The 26,030-nt window shown below is 45.6% G+C and overlaps 1 protein-coding gene and 1 non-coding gene across 3 annotated transcripts in view; both read left to right on the top strand.

Moving 5' to 3' along the window:
* Prkce (protein kinase C epsilon) overlaps positions 1-26,030 on the top strand; it is a 463,885-nt gene that overhangs the window by 281,895 nt on the left and 155,960 nt on the right. For both annotated transcript variants that reach the window (XM_003473065.5, XM_063229099.1), the window contains exons 3-6: positions 11,559-11,718; positions 14,280-14,314; positions 16,016-16,101; positions 19,331-19,460. In XM_003473065.5, the coding sequence (XP_003473113.1) occupies positions 11,559-11,718; positions 14,280-14,314; positions 16,016-16,101; positions 19,331-19,460 (411 nt within the window). The remainder of the gene's footprint in view (positions 1-11,558; positions 11,719-14,279; positions 14,315-16,015; positions 16,102-19,330; positions 19,461-26,030) is intronic.
* On the top strand, positions 19,715-19,905 carry LOC111757752 (U2 spliceosomal RNA). The gene has a single exon (XR_002792046.1). It is a non-coding gene; the product is annotated as a U2 spliceosomal RNA (small nuclear RNA).

The following is a 26,030-nucleotide window of genomic DNA, read 5'->3' as shown; positions in this document are numbered from 1 at the left end:
GATCTAAAGGATGGGGCAGATTTTGATTAGGAGAGGGGAGAAACTGTGATATGTGGGAAGCAGGAAGGCTGTTGTGATGAGAAGCTTGGAGGAAGGGGTTTTCAGAAGGAGAGGGGCCTCGGGAGAGCCTCCCAGATGGGTGGCGAGAATGCAAGAGCCAGAAGGAAAAGCCCACAGATGAAGATGGAGCCAGGCAGTGGAGAGGAGCTGGTTTATGCAGGGTGCAGCAGCTTTCTCTGAGCTCACAGCATAGGCTTGTCTGTCTGCTGGGTGAGAGCCTCAGCGCAGCCTGTTGAAAAATGCTTCGGGCGTGTGTTCCTTCTCACCTGCTGCCCTCAATCTTCAGCAGTTTCTGACCCAGGGCCAAGGTGCAACTGGTCTAAAGGCCGACCAGTTCCTAGGTAGTCTTAAAAGAACTGCTGCCCCATCAGCTAGCTTCATGGGAGCCCTGCCCAGGACTCCAAATCTCTTTGGGAGAGATCATGAGTTTTTTAATTGAACTAAGGAGACCTCAGGAATGCCTTAGCCAGTGCCTTAGCCAACTGCCTTCAGACCAGTTGCATCCAGTTTTTTTCTTTTTAAAATTAAGATTCAATTTACATATAGTAAAATTCACCCTTAGCGCACCATTCTGCTACTTTTGACAAATACATGCAACCGTGTAACCACTTCCACCATCAAAACATGGAGTAGTTTTATTAACCCCCCAATTCTCCTGTTGTCCTTTCTCTTTCATAGCCACACTCTTTGCCCACCCTCAGCCCCTGGTAACCACAGATTTCACTTCAGTATCTATCACTCTGGCTTTGCCTGAGTGCCATTTAAATGGAACCACACGCTCTGAATGTAGCCTTTTGAGTCTGATGCCACATCCCGGCTCAGCACGGTGCACTGGAAGCCCACCCGTGCCATTATCTGGATCCATTACTAACTTCTTTTTGTTGCTGAGCAGAATTGCACTGTATGAATGTACAGAAGTTTGTTTATTGATCCTCTACTTGAGGGACATTTGGATTGTTTTCAGTTTTGGGCGATGTATAAATATTTATATGTAAATTTTTGCATGAACGTAAGTTTTCATTTTGTTTGAATAAATACATAGGAATAGGGTTGCTCAGTTGTATATTGTAAGTGTGCATTTGATTTTCTAAGAAACTTTTTTTTGTGTTGTGACCAGTGAAGAAGAGGCTGAGAATTGGGATGAAGGCTGAGGAGCAATAAAGCTCACATCCTCCTCAGAGAAGCCCAAGAACCGGGAAAGTAGAGTGTGCTACATAAAACAACTTGTCTGCTTTTTGTAAAGTTACAGGGTTCATTTAAAATGAATTAACACCTTGAATTAAATAATTTAATAATCATCTTCTTTTCATCCTCTTCATTTTTATCTCCTTTGCCTTCTTCCATTCCTTTTTTATTTTTATTTATTTTTTAATCCTCTCACTCCTTTAAATTCTCTTTCCTTCCTAGGTAGTCTTAAAAGAACTATTGCCCCAATCAGCTTCATGGGAGCCCTGCCCAGGACTCCAAATCTCTTTGGGAGAGATTATGAGTTTTTTAATTGAACTAAGGAGACCTCAGGAGTGCCTTAGCAGAAGTGTGTCGTGGGGTGGATAGTTTACACTGTGCTATTTGGGGCAGTGGTCAGATGCTTAATTTTGAGAAGCTCTGTGGAGCCCACAGTGAAGTGGGTAGGGGTCACCAAACATTTGAAGCTAGGATTTTTAGCTTACTGCATTACTTCTGCCTGGATGATTGGAATAGCTGATATAAACCGTATTTAAAGACTTTAGGCTTCTCAAGAAATAGATCTATTACCATTTGTCTACCATGCCTGACATTAAAGGGTTTGTTACTTATTGGGGTGGGGTGGGGGCTCAGACCTTGCTTGGTACTGACACTGGCACTTCCCTACAACCAGCAGCTACCCCTGGGAACACAAAGATACCCAGCCAAGATTTCTGGCACTGTGGTCCCCAAGGCAGGTGTTAATACCACATATAAACAGTGGACAGGAATTGACCCCGTGACCCATAGCTCCATAGTTCTCAGGTGCCCAAGAATTCAGGAATAGCTCAGTTTCCTGTGATTCATCCTGGACATCAGTGGCACCACAGGGACTCAGGCTGTCCCTTGGCTAGTGCCCCACTTGGCCGATTTCCCAGGCTGGGGGCCTTCTCCAGGCTTTTAGGAGGTCTGCCTGAGGCTGTTTTTCTCTAGTTTCTTCCCGGGTGTGTGACTCTTCCTCTACTGGGACCCTAACATGTAACTGATGAGCTGGAGAAGAGATCGAATACATGTTGCAGGAGGCAGGCAGACATCCTGCTTGGGCGGGACCTCTCTCTCCAGCCCTTCTTCCTTTGGCAGGTGGGGACGGGGATCCCCACTCATCGCCTGGGTTACCTTGGCTGCACCAGAGCTGCCTTCTCTGCCCTGTCTGTCCCTGTGCAGGGGCTTCACATGGTGTTGGTTTTTTTCCTATAAAGCATAGACTAGCCATGGTTTGATGTCTGTAAATGGACAGAGTCTAAACTTTGTCACGGAGATAGCAAAGGTCATTCAGAGAGGGAAGAGGAGGAAGAGAAAAGCCATTTATATTAAATTTGAGATGCTAATCTTGAAATGCCACTGGTGCTCTTCTGATTAGATTACACACAGAATAAAACATGGGGCAATCTCAGGCCTTCCCTCTGATGTACATTGTGTGACTGAGAAGATACAGATAGCCTGGAGCCATCTCTCTGAAGGAATTAACTGCTGTTTCCTCTTTCCTGTTTTGAACATGAATTTTTTTTAATGTATTGTGTGAGTACAACGTGTAGGACGTACTCTTTGGTGGCACATAAATATTTACTTAAAACCCACTGTCATAAAGCATTTATTTTACTTGAAAATATAACCTCATAGAAATTAAGGACATAAAGGCATTGTCTCTTTAACTTTCAGTATTTTGTTTTGTTCTGCTTTTCTTATATTGATCTTGTATTTTTTACCAAGAAGTCTATAAAGTCAAACCAGAGAATTACTAGGAGGCTAATTTAAACTTCCCTGAAGTCCAGCTACAAGATGGCTTGGAGTTACTACCAGCCTGGATGCTGTTGCTTTCCCTAATCTTGGTAAACAAGAAACCAAAGCCCCAGAGAGAGATTAGGTGACTTGTTCATGGACATAAATCAAATCTTGGGCAAAAGTCTCCTAACACCTTGTTAAACCATCTGGAGGAAAGAAGAGTCCGAAGAGGGACCTCAGAAAGCAGAAAACCCTACAGCGCACCACTGTGAAAGACCCCTGTGCGTCCTAAATTCTGAGAACAAGTGACTACCATTTGACGAGGAATGACACTGGTACTCAGAGAGATCCAGCCATACCTATTAGTCCAGGCATGAGCCAGGAGAAATTGACCCTTAAAATGGCACAAGTGCCCTGGGGGAAGCACTGGTGCCCAGGGGCTCAGACCCTGAGACGGTTAGGAATCCCCCACTAGGTTACATAACTTAAAGGTATGGTGAGAAGGCCCAGGTCAAGGGTGCCTGTGATCTCTTGTGGAGGCAGTGTTCAGTCTTTCAGCTGGCTTTTTGCTCGAAGACATGTCACTGGTAAGGAGAGGGCAGTGGAGTTGTGAAACCTTAGATAATCAGACTGGCCCCAACAGGATGCAGAATCTGGTGCCAGGGGCAGCCTCTGCTGGCATTTTTTAGTGCTCTTCTGGTGTAAACTGAGAAGTCTCACTCCCAAAAAAAAGGGACCAAAGGAGGTTAAACAAGCAGAATAATGATTATGTGGTGTACGTCCCTTTTTGCTATTCCCACCACTTGCCTGCAACCTGTCAGATTCTTCTACATGCTGGAACTGTTAAACGCTCATTGATGTGAAAGCTCCCAGAGTGTGACATTTACAGACTAATTGGAGGAAGGAGGAACCATGCATGGAATGCTGTAGGCAGTTGGGCTGACTACAGACCCAGTAGCTGGTAGCTGTGTCAGAGGATGTTTCTCCTCAATCTCATGCCTTTTGTGAATTCTTGTCATCGTATCTGACCAGCTAGGATTTCCATCTCCACAGAAAGTTCCACAAAAGAGACAGAACTTGATGGTAGCCTTTTCTGCTATGTGCCAGGTGCTGTCATAAAATAAGGGCTCTGCAAGGAGCCCTTGGGTCCCATGAAACCCTAATTTTGGTTTGCTTCAAAGGCCAGGTCACATGAACAGCACCACCAGCTGTGCCTAGCCGAGTGCATCTGGTGACAACCAGGAGCAGCCTTTAGAGCAAGTCCAAGATGCAGGAGACTCGGGCTGCCCAGTGGACAGGGCACTGGCTCATTTCTTATGCACAGGCAATTAGGAAGCTGATGAGATTTGTCGTCTGTCCCACTCTATGTGACAACCTCTGGTGCCGCTTTTGTGACAGCCAGGAAGACCTTCATTCCCACAGCCTCCTGTTACCTAATGCTTTAGGTAGAGAACCAGCTTTAAAAAGTTATTAAAGAACATAGAAAACTTTTCTTGGAATATTAAAAAACATAATTCCATCATTCTAGCTTAGCATATATTTTAGTCACTTTTCTTGTTGCTGAGACAAAATACCCAACACCCAGAGTTAAAGGAGGAGAGGTTTATTTTGGCTCACAGTTTATAGATGTTTTAGTTCATAGTTGGCTGGCTCCAAGGCTGTGTGCCATGGCACATTGCAGAAGGGAAACAGTTCATAACAAGCTTTGGTAGCAAGCAGCATGTAACCAGCAACCCTCTTTCTATCCCTTATACCTTAACCAGCCTGCCCATCCTTAGGGCAGATAGCATTCACACCCAGGGTGGAGTGCCCTTGATCCCACCTGGAACTATGCCAAACCAATCAGTGGGATAATTCAGTAATAACACACTCTTTTTTTTTTTTTTTTGTCTTTTTCATTTTTATCAGTACCAGGGATCGAACTCACGACCACCCGCTTGCAAGGCAGGTGCTTATGCCTCTGAGCTAAACCCCCAGCCCCCTTTTTTTTAAATTTTAATTTTTATTTATTTATTTAATAACACACTCTTGACCCCAGCATCACACACTGTAGATCCAGTCCCCTCTGAAAAGACCACATGAGGCTTTGAGGGGACATCCAGACACAAACCACAACAGCATAATTCTTACTTTTTATGTTACCTTTAAGCTTCAGATTTATGTAGGGTTATATTATTATACAATATATCTTCACTGAATCTGCATCTCCCATTGTGGCTCTGGTCTTCTCCCACAATTTTAAATGCTGTTACAGATATAATATAATTATGTCATCACACTAGTCTCTTAGAAGAGTTATTTCTATTTGTTAGCTCATGTGGGTATGCATTGAGAGTTATCTCTAAGCTATGAATATATAGCTTTTAATCTCTGTGTAATTATTAATTTAGATTTAATTCCTAAGGAATTGCCAGATCAAAGGATGTGAATCTCGCTGCAGTGTCTGTGAGGTATTGTAATATGCTAACTCCAAATCAAAGGATATGAATCTCTTTGTGATGTTTGCTGTGCTTTGTAATATCGCTATCTGAAAATGTATGTCAGTTGATGTTGTATGTAGCAGTGAAGGGATAAGTCAGTTTCCTAATAACTTGCCAAAATTTGATAATGTCATTTTAAAATAAATGTATTGCTTTATTAGGTATCAAATGATATGCCAAGACTTTTTTGCTTTGCATTCTAAAAATTCCTAATAAGAGTGAATATTTTATTTCTCTTTCTGTAAATTTATGTTCATATCATTTTCAGTTACCCGTAAAGATCTTGATAGATGTATTTGAATTGGCTGATACACAGACCTCACTGGTATTTTTCCCATTTGATCTGAAACTAATTGGGAGAAAATAAACAAACTCAAGTTGTGGAACATTCTATAAGATAACCCCCTGGATTTTTTACAAATGGATCACAGAAAGTTTAAAAAAAAAAACAAAACAGGAAGAAAACTATTTTAAAGAAATGTAGATCTAGCAACTAAATTTAAGAGCTATTTGGTTCTTGGATTCAAACCTTAGGGAAACTATATAAACATACTAGGTACATAATTGGAGAACTATACATGATTCATATGATGTCATATCAGTGTTAAATATCTTAATTCTGATACCATGCTTATGTAGGAGAATATCTGTGTTCCTAGGTAATAAAAATTGGAGTATTTGGGGGTGAAAAGTTCAACAAAGTGTATATAATATATATTATATGAAGTAATATATGTTGTATTATGGGTCAGCATGTAGTATTACATAATTATAGATTGATGTGTAGAATAATGCATATGTGCATGTATGTATATACACCTTTATATTCCTGTTCTCTTGTGCTTACATTATACACATACAGTTGTTATCACTACCATGGAAGCTACACTTTATTTTTATCTAATTCATTTATTTTTATGGTAACACTTAATGTTTACCCTGTTAGCAGATTTTCAAGTACATAATACATTGTTGTGAATTATAGAGACTATGCTGTACAGTAGATCTGCCGGACTAATTAATTCATCCTGCATAATGAACTTGGTACCCTTTAACAAACACTACCCTGACTCTCCTTGCCTCTGATCTCTGACAGCCACCCTCTCTACTCTCTGCTTTTTGGAGTTCTGCTATCTTACATTTCTCATATAAGTCGTATCATGCAGTTTGAGTCCTGTGACTCACTTTTTATTTAGCACAGGGTCCTCTGGGTTCGTATTCGTTACGCCAAGTGGCAGCATGTCCTGCTTTTTTTGGCTAAATAACACTCTACTTACGTATTTACACCTCCCTAATCCATGCACCCTCAGTGCACATTCGAGTTGTTTTTGCATCTTGGCTATCGTGAATAAGCTTCAGAGAACAGGAGAGTGCAGATATCTCTTTCAGCAGTCTGATTTTGATTCCTGTAGACATATATCTAGAAGTTGGGTGTTGGATCATATGATAGTTCTATTTTTAATTTTGTGAGCTATCTCTGTACTTTTCTTGGTGGCTGGTTCAGTTTCCAGCCCAACCAATAGCAGAAAGTGTTTCCTTTTGTCCTTCTTCTTGCTAACACTGAACTTTTCTTTCTTTGTGTGCCAGCCCACCTATCAGGTCTGAAGTGAGACTTCCTTGTAGTTTTCTGTGTATTTCTCGGATAATTAGTGTTGTTGAACGTCTTTTTAAATAGTACCCATCCACTGTTTGTTGTATCTTTTTTGAAGGAATGACTTTTCAGTTCTTCTGTCTGTTTGTGAATTGGATGATGTCTTTGTTCGTTATTTTCTAAAAGCTCTTTATACACTTTGGATATTAACCCTTTTCAGAAATGCAGTTTGCAAATATTTGCTTCTATTCCTTACGTTGCTTTTCATTCTGTTGATGGTTTCCTTTGCTGTGCAAAAGGTTTTAGGTCTGATATAGCTCCTATTGTCTGTTTTTGCTTTTGTTAGTTTTTGGTGTCAGATTAAGAAATCGTTATCAAGGCCAATGCCTAGAAGCTTTTCTTCAGAAGCTTGTTCTCCGTAGAAGTTTGTTTTCTAGAAGCTTTTTGAGTTTAGTCCATTTTGAGTAGATATTTGTACACAACATAAAGACAGGTGTCCAATGTTACTTTTTTGTCTATAGACAGCCAGTTTCCCCAATACTGTTTACTAAAAAGTCCCCTGTCTCCGTTGTAACTTTGTAACAGGTTTTGTTGCTGTTGTTTTGATTTGTTTTGGTTGGTTTTGCTGTGTTGTGTTTTGTTTTGTTTTGAATCTTGCTATGTAGTCCAAGCTAGTTTTGAGCTCTCTATGCGTGAGCTGCAGTGTGGTCTGCAACTTCTGCCTCAGCCTCCTAAGCACAGGAACTACAGGCATGTGCCACTATGCCTGGCATCAGTTGACTTTTCATGGTTTAGATGAACAAATGTTTTTAAATGCCCATACTTCCCAAAGTGATCTTCAGATTCAGTGTGCCTCCTATTAAAATGCCAGTGGAATTTTTTCCCCCAGAGAAACAGAAAAAACAATCCTAAAATTCATATAGAATCATAAAAGTGTGAATACCAAAGCAGTTTTGACCCAGTAGTACAAGAAGTGGAGACATCACATGGTCTGATTTTAAAATATATTACAAAGCCTCAGTAATTAAACCTGTATGGTTTTGGCATAAAAACAGACTTATGGATCAGAGTAGAGAGCCAAAAATAGACTTAAATGTATGCGGAAGCTGCATTTTGAAAGCCACTCCCCACAGTAGAAAGCATTGCAGAAAACCATCTCTGGTAGATCTGGGGGAGCTCTTGGGGAGGAGAGAGCAGGGAAACCTTGCTTCTCTCTTCATGTATGCACTATGTGGACTACTTCTTTCCCTGCGTGTGAGTGACAGGGCAGAGCATGCTCCAGGCTGATCTTTGGCCCCTTGTCCAGAAGAATGTAGAACCGATGTGTTTTCACCAGCGCCTTCTCCTGTTTCCTGTGTGTTGCTCCCCATGTGAACTCATTCAAAGCATAAAGTTTACTTGTGTCTTTCTGCTTCTGTTATTTCCTTTCCCATGCCTTAGATTAAGAAGGAATACAGTTATGCTCTGTGGCATAAGGAAGGGTTCACTTGGAGAGACCACTCTTAGGGGAGTTAACCTGGGATCTCTGCCTAACCGCAGGAGGTGCTCCCCCGCCCCCCCCCGCCACGCCTTTGCACAGCTTCCCTCCAGATGCCACCAAGAGGTCCCTGCAAGAATGCAATTCAGTTCCTTGTTTACCATCTTACCTTCTTCAATCTGTGTATACACGGCTTAGAGCATTTGATTTCATTGCTGATTTCTGTAAAAACTTGAGAAATAAGAGCTCAGGCTGGTTATGCAAGCCTATAATCCTAGCATTGTTAGAGGCTGAGGCAGGAGGATTGCAATTATAAGCCCAGCCTGGGCAACACAGTGACTTAGTGAGACCCTGTCTCAAAAATTTAAAAGATGGAAGAGGGGTGGGATGTAGCTCAGTGCAAAACTCTGTGTTCAATCCCCAGTACTGAAAAAAAAAAAAACCCTCAGAGAAAACTATTCACAATTATGGCAGCTTTCCTTAGAGAGAATTAGATGGGACTCACCACCATTATTGTAATTAAAATAGAGTGTTCCAGGATCCAAATGACTAGTAAATTTCTAAATCAGATTGCATCGTAAATGCATTAGGAGCTGACTTACTGTGTAAATGTATTCTGCGGCAAGCTCCATGAAAAAGTAAAGGATGCTTTTTACAAATAGAATTCCAGTCCCTAACCTACAATGCCCAAGACTGTGCTTTGGGGCTTAATTTTTGTAGTTTATGTTTGTAGCAACTAAGGGTTACTGACTAGATCTGATTCTTACTTATATCTTTTTCTTGGTTATAAAAATGGTGAAAACATGGCAGGGGATAACAATTACAGAACCAGTTGCACACTGCCATACTTGTGCAATGTGTGTCTGTGTAGAAGGCTCTGTGTTAAATCACCAGTGACAGATCAGGTCAGTGAGTCAAGGCCCCTGGGTTATGGTAAGGTAGGTAGTAGGGAGTTTTCTCTTTCCAAACAGAGAGTTGGTATTTGTGACTTTTGAAATAACGAGCACCAGTTAAAAAAGGAAGCCCCGGCAGGCTATCATAATTTATTAGGGAGGCTAAAGCAGGAGGAGCACAAGACAGCCTGGCCAGTTTAGACCTTATCTCAAAACAGAAAAAGGATTGAGAGTGTAGCTCAGTGGTAGAGGGCTTGCCTAACGTGTGCAACGGCTCTTACTTCCAATCCCTAGTTCTGAAAAGAGAGGAGAGAGACAGACAGACAGACAGACAGAGACGGAAGAATAAAGAAAGAAAGGAAGGAAGGAAGGAAGGGAGGAAGGAAGGGAGGAAGGAAAGGAGGGAAAGGGAAGAAAGAAGAGCCGGGTAGGGGCCAGGATGCAGGAAGCGCGGAGTTGGCTGCCTGTCTGCCTGGACATTGCTGCGCTCTCGGGGCGCACCTGGCTATTTGTTTCTCATTCCCAGTCTTTTCCTCCTTCAGTTTCCTCTGCCCTTGCAAAGTGCTGTTGGATTAAAGAGCTGCTCGGGCCACGCATGTGACCTCATAGGGAATCTTTTAGTCAAGAAGTCCAGGAGGGAACAAGGCTTCTCCCAGAGCTGGCACCACTTTGATGGGGTGTCAGTCACTGGCTGGCACAGCAAGTGTTGGGGGTCACTGAGGATTCTGAGTGCATTTAAGGCTGTACAGTGTAGGAACCCTTCCAGGGCCTGCATGAAGGGGCCTAGAGCTGGGCAGGGCACCAAACCTGTTCTCAGTTGTCCTCAGGGAAGCCACAGGCAGCTCCATTCTTTCCATAAAGACAGTCACTCATCTTAGAGCCTTGGGGACTTGGCTGGAGTGGGGTGGGGTATCCTTGAGCACTGCATGGACAGTGAAATGCTGGCTGCTCCGATACGCTCTGGGCTAGACTCTGGGCGCACACCTGTCTCCACATTGTCAGGAATCGACTGGTTACACTCCCATCCTGCGAAATGGAGGTAACAGACTCTGCAAAAGTTGTGAGGTGTTCAGTGAGTCACCTCAGGTGAGGCCTACAGCATAGCACCTGCTGCAGAAAAATCATGCTGTGGTCACCATTGCACTGTCTTGGCTCCAGGTGCCAGAGCAAAATCCCATAGCCCTGGCAGCTGCAAATGCAGATATGCACTCCCCACTGTTCTGCAGGCCAGAAGCCTGGTGCCAGGGTGCCAGCATGGTCTTGAGGACCCTCTTCCTGCCTTGTAAAAGGTCACCTTCTCCCTGTGTGCTTCTGTGACTGAGGGCTACTCACTTGGGTCTCTTTCTCTGCTTATAAGGATGCTCCTTGCACCATGGAAAGCCTACCAGCATGATGCCATCCTACCTAATTACCTCCCTTATCCAAATAACCATCACAGTGGGGCTAAGATGCTGACGTATGAATCCAGGGTGCGCACAAATCCACAATCCCAATCAATGATCACTAATATTTTTGTTGTCATCTCTTGGTCACCTTTCAAGGTGGTCTTAGATTTGGGGCTGTCTCAGAGGTGGAGCGGAGGAAGAAATAAGGCTCTTTCATTTCCAGAGGGTGGTGGGTCTGGAGTTGGGAAGCTGCCTGCTTTCGAAGTTTCACGTTTCCTTCTTTTGACCTTTGGCAAAAAGTTCTTGGTTGTCCTGGTTGAGGCCTGAGAACGGAGGAAGAAGCTTCTGCTCTGTGCCAGGCAACTAGGCGAGTGAGGAGGGGCTCACCCCATTTCTACTGTAGTGGTCCCTGTTCACTGAGGGAGTTGGCTGCAGAGGGTGAGAGTGAGGAACACTATGTCCCCAGGGTCACACTACCCAGACCTGCCTTCCTTTTTTCCTTCCTTGAACCTCGAGCCATTTGACTCTCTGCCCTGGAACATGCAGCTGGTGTGAGGATGGATGGGGCACTTTGCCAGGAGCAGCATGCAGATTGGGATGGAATCTGAGGACGTGAATGCTCCCTCCCAACTCCACTTACCCCGGGATGCGGGACCCTGTAGGCAGGAGTCGTTGTTCAGGTGCACTAACCCACTCTGTATTCTTCTTTGCTCTGTCTTTCCCCAGCCCCTAAAGACAATGAAGAGCGTGTGTTCAGGGAGCGCATGCGACCGAGGAAGAGGCAAGGGGCCGTCAGGCGCAGGGTCCACCAGGTCAATGGCCACAAGTTCATGGCCACTTACCTTCGGCAGCCCACCTACTGCTCCCACTGCAGAGATTTCATCTGGTAAGCCCCTCCCTCCTGGGAACCTCTGGCTGTGGCTTCTCTGTGGCCCAAGGGTAGAGTTGGGTAGGGGAGATGATCAGTGAATTCACTTAACGTGTTCCTGCCAGCTTGAATCTCAGTGGCACATGCATGAGTGTCCCATGGGCAGCTTGGACACTGGTGGTACAAACAGACCTAATCACTTTTATCAGTCTTTGTACTAATAAAATTAATAAAAAGCCACCCAGTGGGACAGTCACGTGTGTACACTGGTGGTTCAAGCTGCCGGGCAGTAAGACATTGAGATTATGGCCCCATTGTGAATGTGTTAAAAGGGGATGGTGTAAATAAAAGAGGGTATCTGATTGTGAGAGTTAATAATGGGCGAGGTATGAATTTCTGCCAGACAAAATCATTGCATTCCAATTTGAAATGAAGGTGAGATTCTCTAATTAAATTCTAAGTGTGGTATATATTAAACATGAACTTTAGAGGCTGGTTCTGAGTGTAATATTGATATCTTTTCAGTATTTTGATTCTAAGGCTTGAAAGCTGTGGTTTAATAGGAAAGTGCGGTGCCTGCCTTGAATTTTATGACAATACAGAACTGGCATAAGCCTTGAAGAATTTGATAATGATAGCCAGGATTTCCTTTAATAAAAAACAGATTGTAGAGCAATTTCTCAGATTTTAAAACTTTCACTGGAATTGAAAAATAATAAATTTTAGATAAAAATAAATCACACTGTGTATATTGAAAGAAATAAATATAGAAAACCAGGCATGGTGGTACATGCCTATAATCCCAGTGCTTGGGAGGCTGAGGCAGGAGGATCCTTGTGGTTCAAGACCAGCCTGGGCTACAAAGTGAGCTCAAGGCCAGCCTGAACTGCATAGAGAGACCCTGTCTCAAAAAGACCAAATAAGAAAAAGAAAGGAAGGAAGGAAAAATAAGCAGTGTTAATGTGCCTTATTCCTGCTGTGATTGCAGAAGACTTTTCCAGAGGGGTTAAGTGTGTATGTGAAGTTGCATGGCACATAAAGGCAAAGAAGGAAAGTGGGCCTGGTCACTTTAAGGATTAAAGACTTTGTCACCAGTGGTGATGGTATAATTGATAGTATAATTGTAGGAAGATGAGTTGAATTGTTTTCAAATAAACTATGATACTTAGAATTTTATAACAAAAAATAATTCTGAAAGGAGGGGAGAGGTGCTAAGGGATGATATTGGACTGATCGTGCACCCATAGGTAGAGTTGGATGGTGGGCTCATCAAGGTTTGTTATGTTTGTTACTCCAATATATACTTGAAATTTTCTATTTTTTTTTTTACTTGAAATTTTCTAAAGCAAAGTAAATATACTGGGCTGCAGGTATCTGGGGTACAAAGAAGTTCTCAGTGAGCATTCTAACTGTGCTCTGCCTGGATGCTGGGTTCTTCCAGGAGCAAGAAGGCAACAGTGTCTGGAATGGTGTGGAGGCTCCTGGAGGAGGTGGCATTCCTCCTGATTAGGGTCCTGATAGAGTGAGGTGTGGCCGGCCTCTGAGTAGTGGAGAAGACACAGGGCACGGGGCTTACACTTGGATATCACCACATGCCAGGTCCTATCTTAAATACCCAAAACCCCTAATTCAGTCTTCCCATTATCCTGTGAACTGTGTGGTTTGAGGTCTGTCCCACTAACAAGGCCAGTGTTCAGAAACAGAAAGAGACCAACCTGCTGTCCTATGGCTAGGAGGTGTGGAGGCATGATTCCACCTCAGCTTAGTCGGACTTTACCTCATGCTTTGCCTGATATCTCCCCAGCCTTTCTGGCCAGTACCCTCGAGCTCTTTGATGCCAATGTAGAAGTGGCCCACACACTCGGGTCAGACAGGGAAGAGCAAGTGAGGACAGAATTCATTGTGGAGCCAGCCAGAGAACATGTGAATGGGGCTCTCAGGTCCCCTGGATTCCTGAGTCATTTGTCTTGTGTGTGGTATAATGAAGCAAGTTGCTGAGGTTGACATGGACATCTGAGATGACCCAGCTCAGGGAGAACCCAACTCAAGCAGGAACTGCCCACTCTCAGCCCAGTCACAGGTACATCATTCCCAGGACTTTCTCATGGCCTGACCACCATGGACCCCAGGTTTCCTGGGGTGTGACCCCATCACTTTTGGCTTATCCTGCTGGGCTGGGAACTGTAGGGAATTCCTTGATCTGCTTTTTTTAGGGATACTGAGGATAAGCAATCTTCTTAGCAGTCTTTAGGGTACCCAGGCTGCCAGTCACAGCCCTTCAGAGAACCTGCAGAGTGTTGAGGAAAAGTGCTACCTATTTCATCCATGAGGACAGGAATGTTGAGCTGCCCAGGGCCTGTCCAGGGCAGGCAGGCTCATGTGTAGCTTTCTAGCACATTGCTGCCCTGCTGGCATGACTGTCCCCCATGGCCTTCTGGGAGGAGACGTCTTGAGGCACCTTTCCAGGGGAGGTACCTGCATTTCCTGACAAGCTCTCTGGGCTCAGTGCAGCAAGGGATGGGGGGAGAATGGAGTGGTTTGGCATTTCCTTTTCTTAAAGATTGTTTTCTTCTTTTCAGGGGCGTCATAGGAAAACAGGGATACCAATGTCAAGGTAAGAGATGCTTTATGAACTAGGTTTAGATCACTGTCACTTGGAGGAAGCGTGCTGGGTCTGATGTCATTTAGAAGTTCTATACCAGGGTTCCCCAACCCTCAGGCCCTGGCCCAATACCAATCTGGGGCCAAATGGGCTGCTGAGCAGGAGGTGAGCAAAGCCTTATCTGTATTTAGGACTGTTCCCCACTGCTCCATCACCACCTAAACTCTGCCTCCCGTCAGATCAGAAACGCACTGCATTCTCTCAGGAGCACAAATCCTCCTGTGCACTATATGTGTGAGAGCCCTAGGGTCCAAGCTCCTTAGGAGACTCTGATCCTGAAACCCCACCCCCACCCCACGCCACCCATAGAAGAATTGCCTTCCACAAGCCTGGTGCCTGGTGCCATCTGCCAAAAGGTTGGAGATTGCTGCTCTCCAAGGTTGGCATGTCTACCCTCCCTCTCCAAGAAGGGGAACCCTACCTGCTTTGCCCCCGACTGTCTTATTCCCTTTGGAGATGCCTCGCAGATAGGAAGCTCCCATCCCCGCAGGGTTCCAGGGTTTTTGCACAGCAGTAGCAGATAGCACTTTGATCTCTCCTGGGATGCAGAACACCACTTCTTTGGAAGTTCAGCTTATATTGTGCAGGTCTCTGTCCTGGCAGCTGCCTGAAGGTCTCTCACATGCTTGTTTCAGTCAAGATCACTGAACAGTCCTTGTCAACTCTGGGTTTTTTTTTCCTATCTCTACTGTGTAATAGCTAACTCTGAAAAAAGTTTAAAGTTCAGCCAGGCATGGTGATGCACACTGGTCATCACAGCACTGAGGGAAGCTGAAGCAGGAGGATTGCAAAGTCAATTCCTGCCTGACCGACTTAGTGAGACCATCTCATGATAAAAGAATAAATAAATAAATGAAAGACCTGGGAATGTAGCTCAGGGGGGAAACACCCCTAGGTTCAAAGCTCAGCACTACCAAATAATAGTAGTAATAATAATAATAGTAATACTTGGTTGAAGGTATTGCAGACTATATTTTTTCTAACTAATTGACTACCAGTTCAAGGTAAGTCATTCAGAACTGGAGGGAGAAATGTGAGGTGGTCACACTGAGGCTCTGTGTAGTGACAGCAGGAAGGCTGGCCTCTCTCCTTGCCTGTCACTGTCTTACCCTTGGAGGAGACAGGGTGGCTCTGCTGGCAGTTGCTGTGACTTGGCGTGGCAGGTGGACACACAGAGCACTCACCTCGTTAGCCACCAGTTACCCATCCTACCCCATGGTCCTACAAGCCACTTTCTGTGGACATATTGAGATGGAAATTTTTAAAGTTTATCATGTTGAGGTCACCTAGACCTCAGCCACCAACCACTCTATGGGCACTCAGTACTATAGGGGACAACTTGACATCTATTTAGAGAGGGCTTCCCAGCAGGGAAGCAGGTGACAGCCAGACAGGGGTGACTGGTGCCCTCAGGACTGCAGAGCTCAGGCCCTTTGCACAGAGCTGTTTCAGTGTGCATAGGAAGCTCCGGGGGCTCTGGTGGAGACCTTGGACATACCTGCATGAGGGACTCCCAGGAGGGTCTGAAATTCAAACTGAGTGGCGGAAGGGACTTGGGTTCCTTTCACTCCTCCACTGGTACCTGCCAAGCCTTGGGGTGAACACTCTCTTTCTGCTCTTGTCACTCACGGTCGGGTTTCTTGCTGCTTGCAGTTTGTACCTGCGTTGTCCACAAGCGGTGCCACGAACTCATCATCACAAAGTGCGCTGGACTGAAGAAGCAGGAAACCCCTGATGAGGTGAACATTTACAGCACTAGGATGCTGCGCGTTCTTTCCTGTCCTCCTTCCTCACTGCCTCTGATGTGATCCCCAAGAAAGCTTCTCTCTTGGAGATCCAACACTATCTTTCTTGTGCTGATCAAAAATAAAGGTAGTGGTGCATGGTTTCCTGGCCCCGGCCCTGTTTTGCCCCTGTGAGTATCACTGCCAGACCATTTGCGTCCCAGAGGCAAAACCCACAAGAAAAGTGTGAGTTTATTTTTTATTTCCTTACCTTATCAGGCCCCGGAAGCAGCTGGGTAATAAACAGAGACCAAGGCAACACATAGGTCGGAACTTGGCCGTAAGGTGATGGGGATATGGAGAAAACTGGAAATCCCAGGAAAACTCCAGAGGGAGCAGTAACCCCACTGATAACAGGCAGCCTTCACTGGGCACTTACCTTGCCCTGCGCTAAATACTTGAACATTATTTAATTCCTCAACCACTTTAATCAGCTATGTGTGATTATCACCTTTGTTCTAGAGTAAAGGGATTAGAGGCACACAAATGACAAATTAATTCGCACCCATCACTAACCATTTCTCATCTGTTATCTCCCTTTGCTTCCATTCCGTCTCTGGGAAGTTGATAGGGCTAAAGTTAGACCAGCTTTGGGTGCCCCTGAAGGGTCCGCTGAGCCCCAGCAGCTGTTTGCAGGCGGTCTACTGTCTTGGTTAAAAGCGCAGGCCAGCATGTGGTCTCCAGACTTCATTACTTTCCCAAGAGAATGAAAGGAAGAGACAAGGTGCTTGCTGTCTGACTTCCTGCCTGTGGACGCTGACTGCTGACTGGCATCTCCTATGCGGCAAGCATTGTGCTATGACCCACAGGAGCAAAGAGCACAGAGTCCTGCCTGCGAGGAACTCCCGCGTCTGGTCACCTGGGAACCACTGCAGATTTCTAAAGCTTGTCCTTCTTTCTTGAGGGGAAAGGTCCCACCAGAGTCAGCGTCGTGCCAGCCAGAGGGCTGAGATGTAGACCGTAAACGGCACAGCCCATGCAAACTATGACCTGCTTCTCCCTTTCCTGGAAGACTGAAGGGCACAAAGTCTCTGGTGAAGTGTCCTTTCAAATTCGGCATGAGTCCCCAGGGACAATGAGCCGTGCACTGAGGAAGGGGGCTCTGGGTTTCTGAGCTTGGTGGAGTTGATTCCCTGTCCTCGTGTCCCTGCCTGCCACCATCTTCTGCTGCCTGATGCCCATCATGGTGGTGGATGTGCCTCTCTGCCAGGAGCTGCCCTGCTGGCTTCTAAACCCTGTTCATCCCTCTGTGCAGTTACTTTCAGTGTGACACACACGCACACATGTATCTGCATACACACCACAAGCACCTCCTGCTCCAGATCCCATGTGTCCAATGCCCTCCATCCTGGGCTCCCTGGACCCTTTCCATCTCGAGCACTTGCCAGCTTGCCAGCTCTTAGGTCTGTGTGTGGCTCAGAGGACTCAATCCCGACCTGTACATTTAGGTGTGGTAACCAAGGGACATTTCCCCTCCACATCACCTTCTCTCCGTTCTTGCTTTTGAGTCTTACAGTTGTCTTTCCCCACTTTGTCCTCTCTGTGTATTCCCCTGAGTCCCACTCACCCCTTTTGGCTCTTTTCCCACCGGGAGTGTGTACGCATGTGTTGCGTGTGAGTGGTCTTCTCCATCTGTCTGTTCTGATACCTCAGGGTCCTTAGTGGTCCCACAGAGGGTCACGCAGCAGTCTCCAGCTCCACCCTGAACTTTGGGTAACCCGGGACAACTTTGCCTCAGGTTGTCATTCACTTCGCCCTGGGGCTGTTCCTGGGAGATCCGTTTCTGTTCACATCTTCAGGACTGTAGGACTGCAGGGGCAGCAATGACCTCACCTGTCCTGAGGGGTCACAAAGGCCAAGCCACCATGTGGTGGCTACAATTGTTTTCATCTTGTACTCAGGCTGGACAATATTAAGCCAGGCCAGTAGAGGGGCAGTCACTCTTGGGGCGGGCCATGGGGAGCTCATTACTCAGGCAGGCACCCCGAAGCAAGCATCGCCCGTGTTCATATTGGGGTCCCTGTCCAGCCCTCATCTCTCCTCTCTTGAGCCCCCATAGGGGCTTCCCATTCCTCACCAGCCACAAGCCACGGCTTTCTCCCCCAAAGTCCAAGAGCGTCCCTCCTTCCCAGCCCACCCACATCAGGCACCAGTCTCCTGCCCAGCTATGTGGCAGCACCACTGTACACAGGTGCAAAGTGGCACTGTGGAGGGGCGGAGAAGACCCAGGGAGGCGGACTCACCCCTTACGTCTCACCGACCCACCATCCTGTGACATTGTAGGGGACAGGAGTGTCATCGTTATTTCCCAGATGAGGCAGTCAGGAAACCTGCCTGAGACCTCAGGGTGGTTTGTGGCAGAGCCAAGCCCACAGATCCGAGTCCTGAAGGCCTGGCCCCACACCTGTCCTCTTCTGCACTGCCACCTGTATGTAACAAGTGGCATCAGAGTGGCTCAGTGGCTTAAACTCTGAATTCAGACTCATGTGCACGACGTTGTCTCTGCCTCTCATCAGGCTGCAGCACGGGCATGTCTTTTAATCTCATCCCATCTGCCTTTCCTCAGTGGTGACCAGGGTCACAATGGCCCTGCCCCATGGCGTGTGTGAAGGGCTTAGTTGAGATGATGGTGCCTGCCTGTCTGTTGTGCCATGAACACTGATACTTCAGCCTCCATCCCTCAGGCTCCACACTCTTAGCCATCTCCTGTCTGACAACCACAGTCTCTGCACACCGCGCAGGGCTCAGGTAGCTTCCTAGTCTCCTATGTCCCCCTCAGCAGTGAAGGCCCCTCTGCCTGGCTGAGGCCTCCATGCACAAAGTAGCTTTGGAGACATGGCGACATCCCATGTGTGGCCCAAGAAGGTGCACCCTGCAGGCTGGGTGCTATCATGGTGTCCAGGCCTGGAGTCCAGGAGGAGGTACAGCTGGCTCAGGCTTGCTCTGCACTCTGTTCAGTGTAACAGGCCATGAGTTGGGGAGTATCAGGAGTGAGAGCTCGGCCACGGCCAGCGAGGAAGTATGTTCACTCTGCTTCCCAGGTGGCCTGCAGAGCCAGCCAGGGCCTCTGGTGGCGCATAGCAGCTCAGGAGGAGGCTCTGAGGAGGCACAGGGATCAAGCCTCAGGCGAGGAGGAGCTGCAGGGAGCTGCGTGGGTGCTGATGCTGTGTCTTCCTCCCTGCAGGTGGGCTCCCAGCGGTTCAGTGTCAACATGCCACACAAGTTTGGGATCCACAACTACAAGGTCCCCACCTTCTGTGACCACTGTGGTTCCTTGCTCTGGGGCCTCTTGCGGCAGGGTTTGCAGTGTAAAGGTGAGTTGCTCCCCACTACGCCCACACCCGCACCGTTCCCTTATTCTCTTCTTTGCAACAAATCTTGGTCTGTTTTCTTAACCTAGAAAGTAAGTTCCAGAATTGGCTAGAGTACAAGCCCCTGATAATCTCTCATTTGTTTCTGGGTACCTGCACAGTAAGTTCTCTGGGACCTGTTTCCCCCAGGTTGTGTTTCTCAGCCGATAGACACCTGAAGCTTATGATGTAATTCCCTTCTCCAAAGAAGATAAAGGATAGCTTCTCAGCCATTTGGCTGAGGTCAAGGGCAGTATCTGGTCTTACCAGATTAATGTCTGATTCGTCCTCTGTTTGAGGACACTCTAGGAAATGGAGTTTTGAAGCAGGGAGTTGGAAGAGAAGCCTGCTCTGTTCACTGTGTGCGTCGACCTGGTATTGCAGGATCTCCAGGAATAGTGCACCCCACCGAGAATATAAGGAAAGCAGATGTGAGATTATCACAGGGGGACACAGCCAACCCTGTCCCCATTGTCTTTTGCCATGCTCCATGCTTACATCAGCACAGCTGCCCCGAAGCCTTCAGGCACCAGGGGATGGTTTAGCAGGAAAGCCAGACCTTCACACACAGCTCACAGCCTGCCGGGTGGAAGCCCTGTTTTGCGTCACCCCGTCTAGTGTGACCCTCTGTGTAGACTGCATTTCTGCACCAGGTGGGGAGGAGTGTACACTATGGAAGGCCTGGAAATTCCTCCACGACCCCTACCTCTATCTGAGATTTGTCTACGTAACTGCTCTGATCTGGGGCTGCTCCATGGTCAAAGGCTTGGGGTGTTGCCTGTTCTCCATGAAGTCGTGAAGGGTGGCAGACTCCCTGTGGGAATCATAGGCTAGGAGTTGGGGGAGCTATCCTGTGTCTGGTTGGGTTCCTGTTGGCTGGGGGACCAAGTGCAGTTTATCCCAACTGACCTGCTGCCTTCTGAATACAGAGATGACAGTAATAAGAACAGTGAAAACTGTAACCTTAGCTATATACCTCGGGGTGGCCGCGTAGAGCCATAAAGAAAGATCTACCTCCCCCATTCCTTCCCTCTTTTCTTCCTTTTTCTCTTTCTCCCTCTTCAAAAAATATTCTGAGTTAGTGTGGTGGTGAACCCCTGTAATCGCAGGACTGCAGGAGGCTGAGGCAAGAGGACCGTAAGTTCTACCTTAGTTCAGCAACTTACAACTCAGTGAGCCCATGTCTCAAAATTAAAAATTAAATAAGAAAAAAGGGATGTGTAGCTTGTTATGAGGCCACAGGTTCAATTTCCATACTGAAAAAAAAAAAAAGTAGTTTAAAGCTGGCTGTGGAACAGCCCTAGCACTTGGGAAGCTGAGACAAGAGATTTGTAATGTGAACAATTTAGTGAGGTCTTGTCTCAAAATAATAGTCAGAATGTGTTCATAAAGGGAGGTAGGGTATGACTCAGTGGTAGGGTGTCCCGGGTTTAATCCCCCAGTACCAGAGAGAGAGAACAGACAGACAGAGACAGAGACAGAGACAGAGACAGAGAGACAGAAAGTGAAAGTATTTAGACACTTAAAAAACATGAAAAAGGAATTTTATTGTCATCATTTTTCTTTTTTTATTTTCTCGAAAAATAAAACAAGCTTGCATGACAAATAATAGGAGAGCCAGGCATAATGGCACACACCTGTAATCCCAGCACTCAGGACACTGAGGCAGGAGGATTGTTGCAAGTTCAAGACCAGCCCGGGCTACAAAGAGAGCTCAAGGCCAGCCTGAACTGTATAGCAAGATGCTGCCTCAAAAAGGAAAAAGTAATAGTAATAGAATAAGAATACATTGAGTAGTATTATATTTAAAGTAGTTACTCAGAGTAAAAAATATGGGTATAAAAATTCTCCAATTTTTATTTTTTTCAATAAACTAAGAGAGGCTCATAGTATAATTACCGTGTGTGTGTGTGTGTGTGTGTGTGTGTGTATAGATTTTTTTCCCTTTTCCTTCTTTTTCCTTTCCCTCTATGCTTGCTCCTTTTTCCTTTTGAACATTTTCTTCCTGTTTCCCAATATCTGTTGTCCATTTTGGATCTTATTTACTCTTGTTTTTTACACATGTGATTCTGACGTATTTCACTTGTAAATATGGTCTCAAGTCCTATCCTTCTTAATGGCTAAATAGTACTCCATTGTATGAAAAGACCATGTCTTTTTTATCCATTCCTTGGTTGATGGTCATTTGGGTTGTTTCTAAGATTTAACTATTACAAATTATGTTGCTGTAAACATGGGTATGCGTATATTGCAGTGACATACTATTTTTAACTCTTCTGAGAAAATACCCAGTAGGGGAATACCTGGGTCACATGACAGGACGTCTAATCCTGGATTTTTGAGGAATCTCTATAGTGATTTCCACAGTGGTTGCGCCAATCTGTACTCCCACCAATAGTAGAGAAATGTTCATTTTTCCCTACATCCCCTCCAGCATTTGTTAACTGGTTGATTACTTGATGATAGCCATTCTTTCTGGAGTGAGATGGAATCTCAGCATTGTTTTAATTTGCATCTCTTAAATGACCAATGTGTTTCTTTATCTGAGATGTGTGTGTTCATCTCAGATGCCCATTTTTGGTCTGAGTCTTTGAATTTGGGAGCCTGGTTTTTTTTTTCAATTCTTCATGTGTTCTATATAGAAGTCCTTTTTCTGAGGGACAGCTAGCTAAAATTTTTTCCCACTCTGTGGTTCTTTTCACTCTGGTAATGATTTCTTTTGATATGTGAAAGGTTTTTAATAGGATGAGATCCCATTTGTTGATTCTTTGAAGTATTTCTCATGAGATCTGAGTTTCGTTCATGAACTCTCTGCCTGCAACACCTATATCTTCATGATTTCTGCCTACTCTTTCTTCCAGTAGATTTAGCATTTTTGTTTTAATATTTAGATACATTCTGCTTTTAGTTTAGTGCATGCTGATGGATATGGTTTCTAGTTTTAGTCTATGGAAAGCCAGTTTTTCTAGTACCATCATTAAAGAGGGTACACCATCATTTTTCAAAGTGTCCAATACTGTTTTTAAAACAACTAGGCCTCTTATCATAACTTCAACTTTTATTTGTATTTTTAGAATTAAAAGAGCACCAGTAACGTATAAATGCATTTTTGCTTTGAAAGACTCATGCAACACTTGAGGGAGTGTATATTTATTTTCTTTTTTTATATTTCCATCTGCAGATTTAAATGCTTCTAAGATTTTTAGAGGTCTTTCCAAGCCTTTTTATGTACATTTGAGGCATGGGCATTTGCAAACAAAACTTTAGTATCTATTGCTGCATAACAAATTATCCCAAAACTTAACCAGTGTAAAACAACCAGTATTTACTTTCTGGGTACGTGTGGCTAAGAAATGAGGTGCAGCTTAGGATGTGGGGTCTGTTGTGAGGCCGAAGCTGAGCTGTGGAAGCGTGGTGAGAAAACACTTCGAGCTTGTTCATGTGGCCTGTGGCAGCCTGGGGTCCCTGCCTCGTCACCTAGGTCCCTCCACAGGGCAGCTCGTAGCATGGTAGCTGCCTTCCTTCAGAGCAAGCAGTTGAGAAAATACGAAGATGCCCAAAGGACAAACCCAGTCTCAGAACAGACATTCTATCACTTCTGGCATTTTCTGTTCTCAGAAGAGAATCACGAGGTCACGAGAATCACGAGGTTCACTCCGCGGGGGCAGTGAACCCAAGAGTCAGGAGGCTTTAGAACCATCAGAGGCACTGCCCACTATACCGAGACGCACGTCCCTGTCACCCACAAATATGATTACTGTATCCGTCAGGTCTTCCCTGACCAGCCTTTTAAAAATTGATGCTGTCAGTCCAGTGTCGTGGTGCACACCTGAAATCCCAGCACTCTGGGAGGCTGAGGCGGGAAGATCATAAATTCAATCCCAATCTGGGTAACTTAGTCACTAAGCAGTACATTGTCTCAAAATACAAAATTGAAAAAGCTGTGGGTGTGTAGTTCAGGGCAAAGGCTCTCTGTTCAGTCTCTAGTCCTGGAGAGAGGAAGCAGACAGAGACACCGATGCTGTTGTCACTTGGCCTTCTTCCTGTGCCTTTTCACTGCATCACCACATCCCAGTATTCTCTGTCACTTATAAGTCATTTTATTTGTCTCTCCCTCTCTAACTTAGCTTCATGAGGACAGAGATTTCTCTCTCTCTCTCTCTCTCTCTCTCTCTCTCTCTCTCTCTCTCTCTGTGTGTGTGTGTGTGTGTGTGTGTGTGTGTGCGCTCATGCATCTGCTTGTCTTAATTGTTCTCTGCTGTTGCCCCAATATCTAGAAAGTACCTGGCGCATTAATGTACTCAACAAATATGTGCTAATTAAATCCTACAAATTCTTTAATTTGCTTTTCATACCGTATGTTTCAAAGTATTTGCAAGGCAGTGCATAGATGTCTGTGTGTTCTTTTTTTAATGATACCCAATACTCCCCATTGCAAAGGTTTCACTCCATCACCTTCCTGATGGACGTTTATTGTTTCTGTGTTATTGTCACTGTTTTAACTGATGTTGCCACAAACATCCTCATGCACATCTTTACACATACGCAGAAGCAGTTATGGAAGAAAGCCTCCAAGAAGTCCTTATTTCCAAAGCCGCACCCCTTTCATGTTTAAATTAAGTAAGGGAGTCATGACATAAGGGCACTTCTATTTGTCATGCGTCTGTTTTAAAACAACTATACAAGCCAATTGTGCCTGTGTTGCATTGGCATTTGATTTTGCATGGTCAGAAAAATTGTTGTGCGTTTGAGATTTCAGTTATGTGTTTCTACTGCCTGAGTACACAGTGCCATGTTCCCCAGAGCTGAAATGTGCTAAAAAGCACGGCATCTGGGTTTGTGCAGGACATCAGGGAGAATTTAAAGATAAGACATGTAAACTTAGGCTTGGACAATAAGCTAATTAGTAATAATTCAAACAGTGAATCAAAAATTAGTGTGCATAGTTCAAGGGCAGGAGAGGCCGGTGCAGCTGGGATGGTCAGGAAAGGCTTCAGAGGAAGGGAGCTGCCCTGGAGGGAGGGCACAGGCTTGGACAGGGGCAGGGAGCAGGCGGAGGACGGGAGAGAAGAGTGGGTCAGTGGTCCGCCCTGCTGCCACAGGAGGGGTCTGGGTGGATTTGAACTCATTTCAGTGGTATTCGGCAGTGCCTGGGGAGCCTGAGCAGTGTACCCCATTGTGCACGGAAGGTTGGCAGAAGACAATGTCAGTTTTTGCAGGAGGAATGCTTAGTAGCCGGCTGCTGGCTCACAGTGGCTTCTGGAAACCGTTAGGTTATGGTTCCAATGAGATCGTGACTCCTGGGGTTGTCTGGCTTGGTCTCACCCCGAGGCTTCTCTGAATTGTCTTTCTCATCTTCTGCCTATAAGTCTGCAGTCTCTCCCCACCCCTGCCAACTTCCACGACACAGGCATAGCTGTTCGATCTCTGAGCATGGCATGGCTGACGGTAACGTTAGGAAATCAAACCCTGGCTCTGGTTCCCCTTCAAGGGCTAAATTACCTCCATCTAAAGAGCTTCTGCTCCCAGGTGAAACCCATGTGCATGCATACTACCAGGCCTCTGGATAAAGCCTTCCAGGGCAGCTCCGAGCTCGTGGCTTCTCTCTGGTGTTCTCTAGCAGAGTCTAGAGGAGGGTGACAGAGACAGCCAGGCTGACCAGATTTGTGTGAATGCACCCCAAGTTGCTTTTGGTTCCAGCCCACATGCCCATGCCCTTCTTAGGGTCAGTTACCCCACCTCCAGGTGTCACCCCTGCACCCTCTGCTGTCTGAATAATCTTGAGCCCCTGTCCTCAGCCAGCTTTGCCCATAGTGTCCAGGCTTTTCAAAGCACTTCTGCTGCCTCGTGTCGTCCACTCTGACATGTGACTGGGAATTTTAAAAACATATTATGACAGGCACATAGCTCCCCTGGGGAAATACCAGAACTTTTACAAATAAAAAGCAAAATCCTTTAAAAATTTTTTTCTACTTTGCAAACCCAAATTGTCAAAATGGAGCGATGTGACATTTTCGACACCAGAGGGCACCAGTGGTTAAATTATGTGGACAAATTGCCTTTGCCAAGAAATTCTCTTAATTTGGTCTCTTTAATTTTCTCTTTGTTGTTATTGGTACTGTGCTTCGCAGGTGCATTAAGTTGAAACTTCTGATTATGCTACCTCAGCCTCCTGAGTAGTTGGTATCTTTTTGCTTTTGTGTTTGTTCTGAGACAGGATTTCACTATGTAATTCAGGCTGCTTTGAAACTCACTGTGTAGTGAAGGTTGGCCTCGAACTCTTGGTAATTCTCCTGCCTCAGCCTCCAGCATGGTAGAATTACGGGCATGTACCACCACACACAGCCCAAGTAACTGGTGTTATTACAGGAGTGCATGAGTGATAAAGGCTTTCATGGGCTGGTGGGCAGAGCAGGTTAGGTGCCAAAAGGCAGCTGTTGATGAGAATGGATAGAGAATTCCAGCAGAGTGCTGTAGCCGGGGCTAGAGGATCAGCCGAGTCCTTAGGAAGAACTCAGCTCAGTCACTGGCCTG

The sequence above is a fragment of the Cavia porcellus genome, unplaced genomic scaffold (assembly GCF_034190915.1).
Source record: "Cavia porcellus strain 051 isolate PalLab524CR breed Dunkin Hartley unplaced genomic scaffold, mCavPor4.1 scaffold_1, whole genome shotgun sequence".
In the NCBI taxonomy this organism is placed as follows: Eukaryota; Metazoa; Chordata; class Mammalia; order Rodentia; family Caviidae; genus Cavia; species Cavia porcellus.
This window is presented reverse-complemented; position numbering and strand designations above follow the sequence as displayed.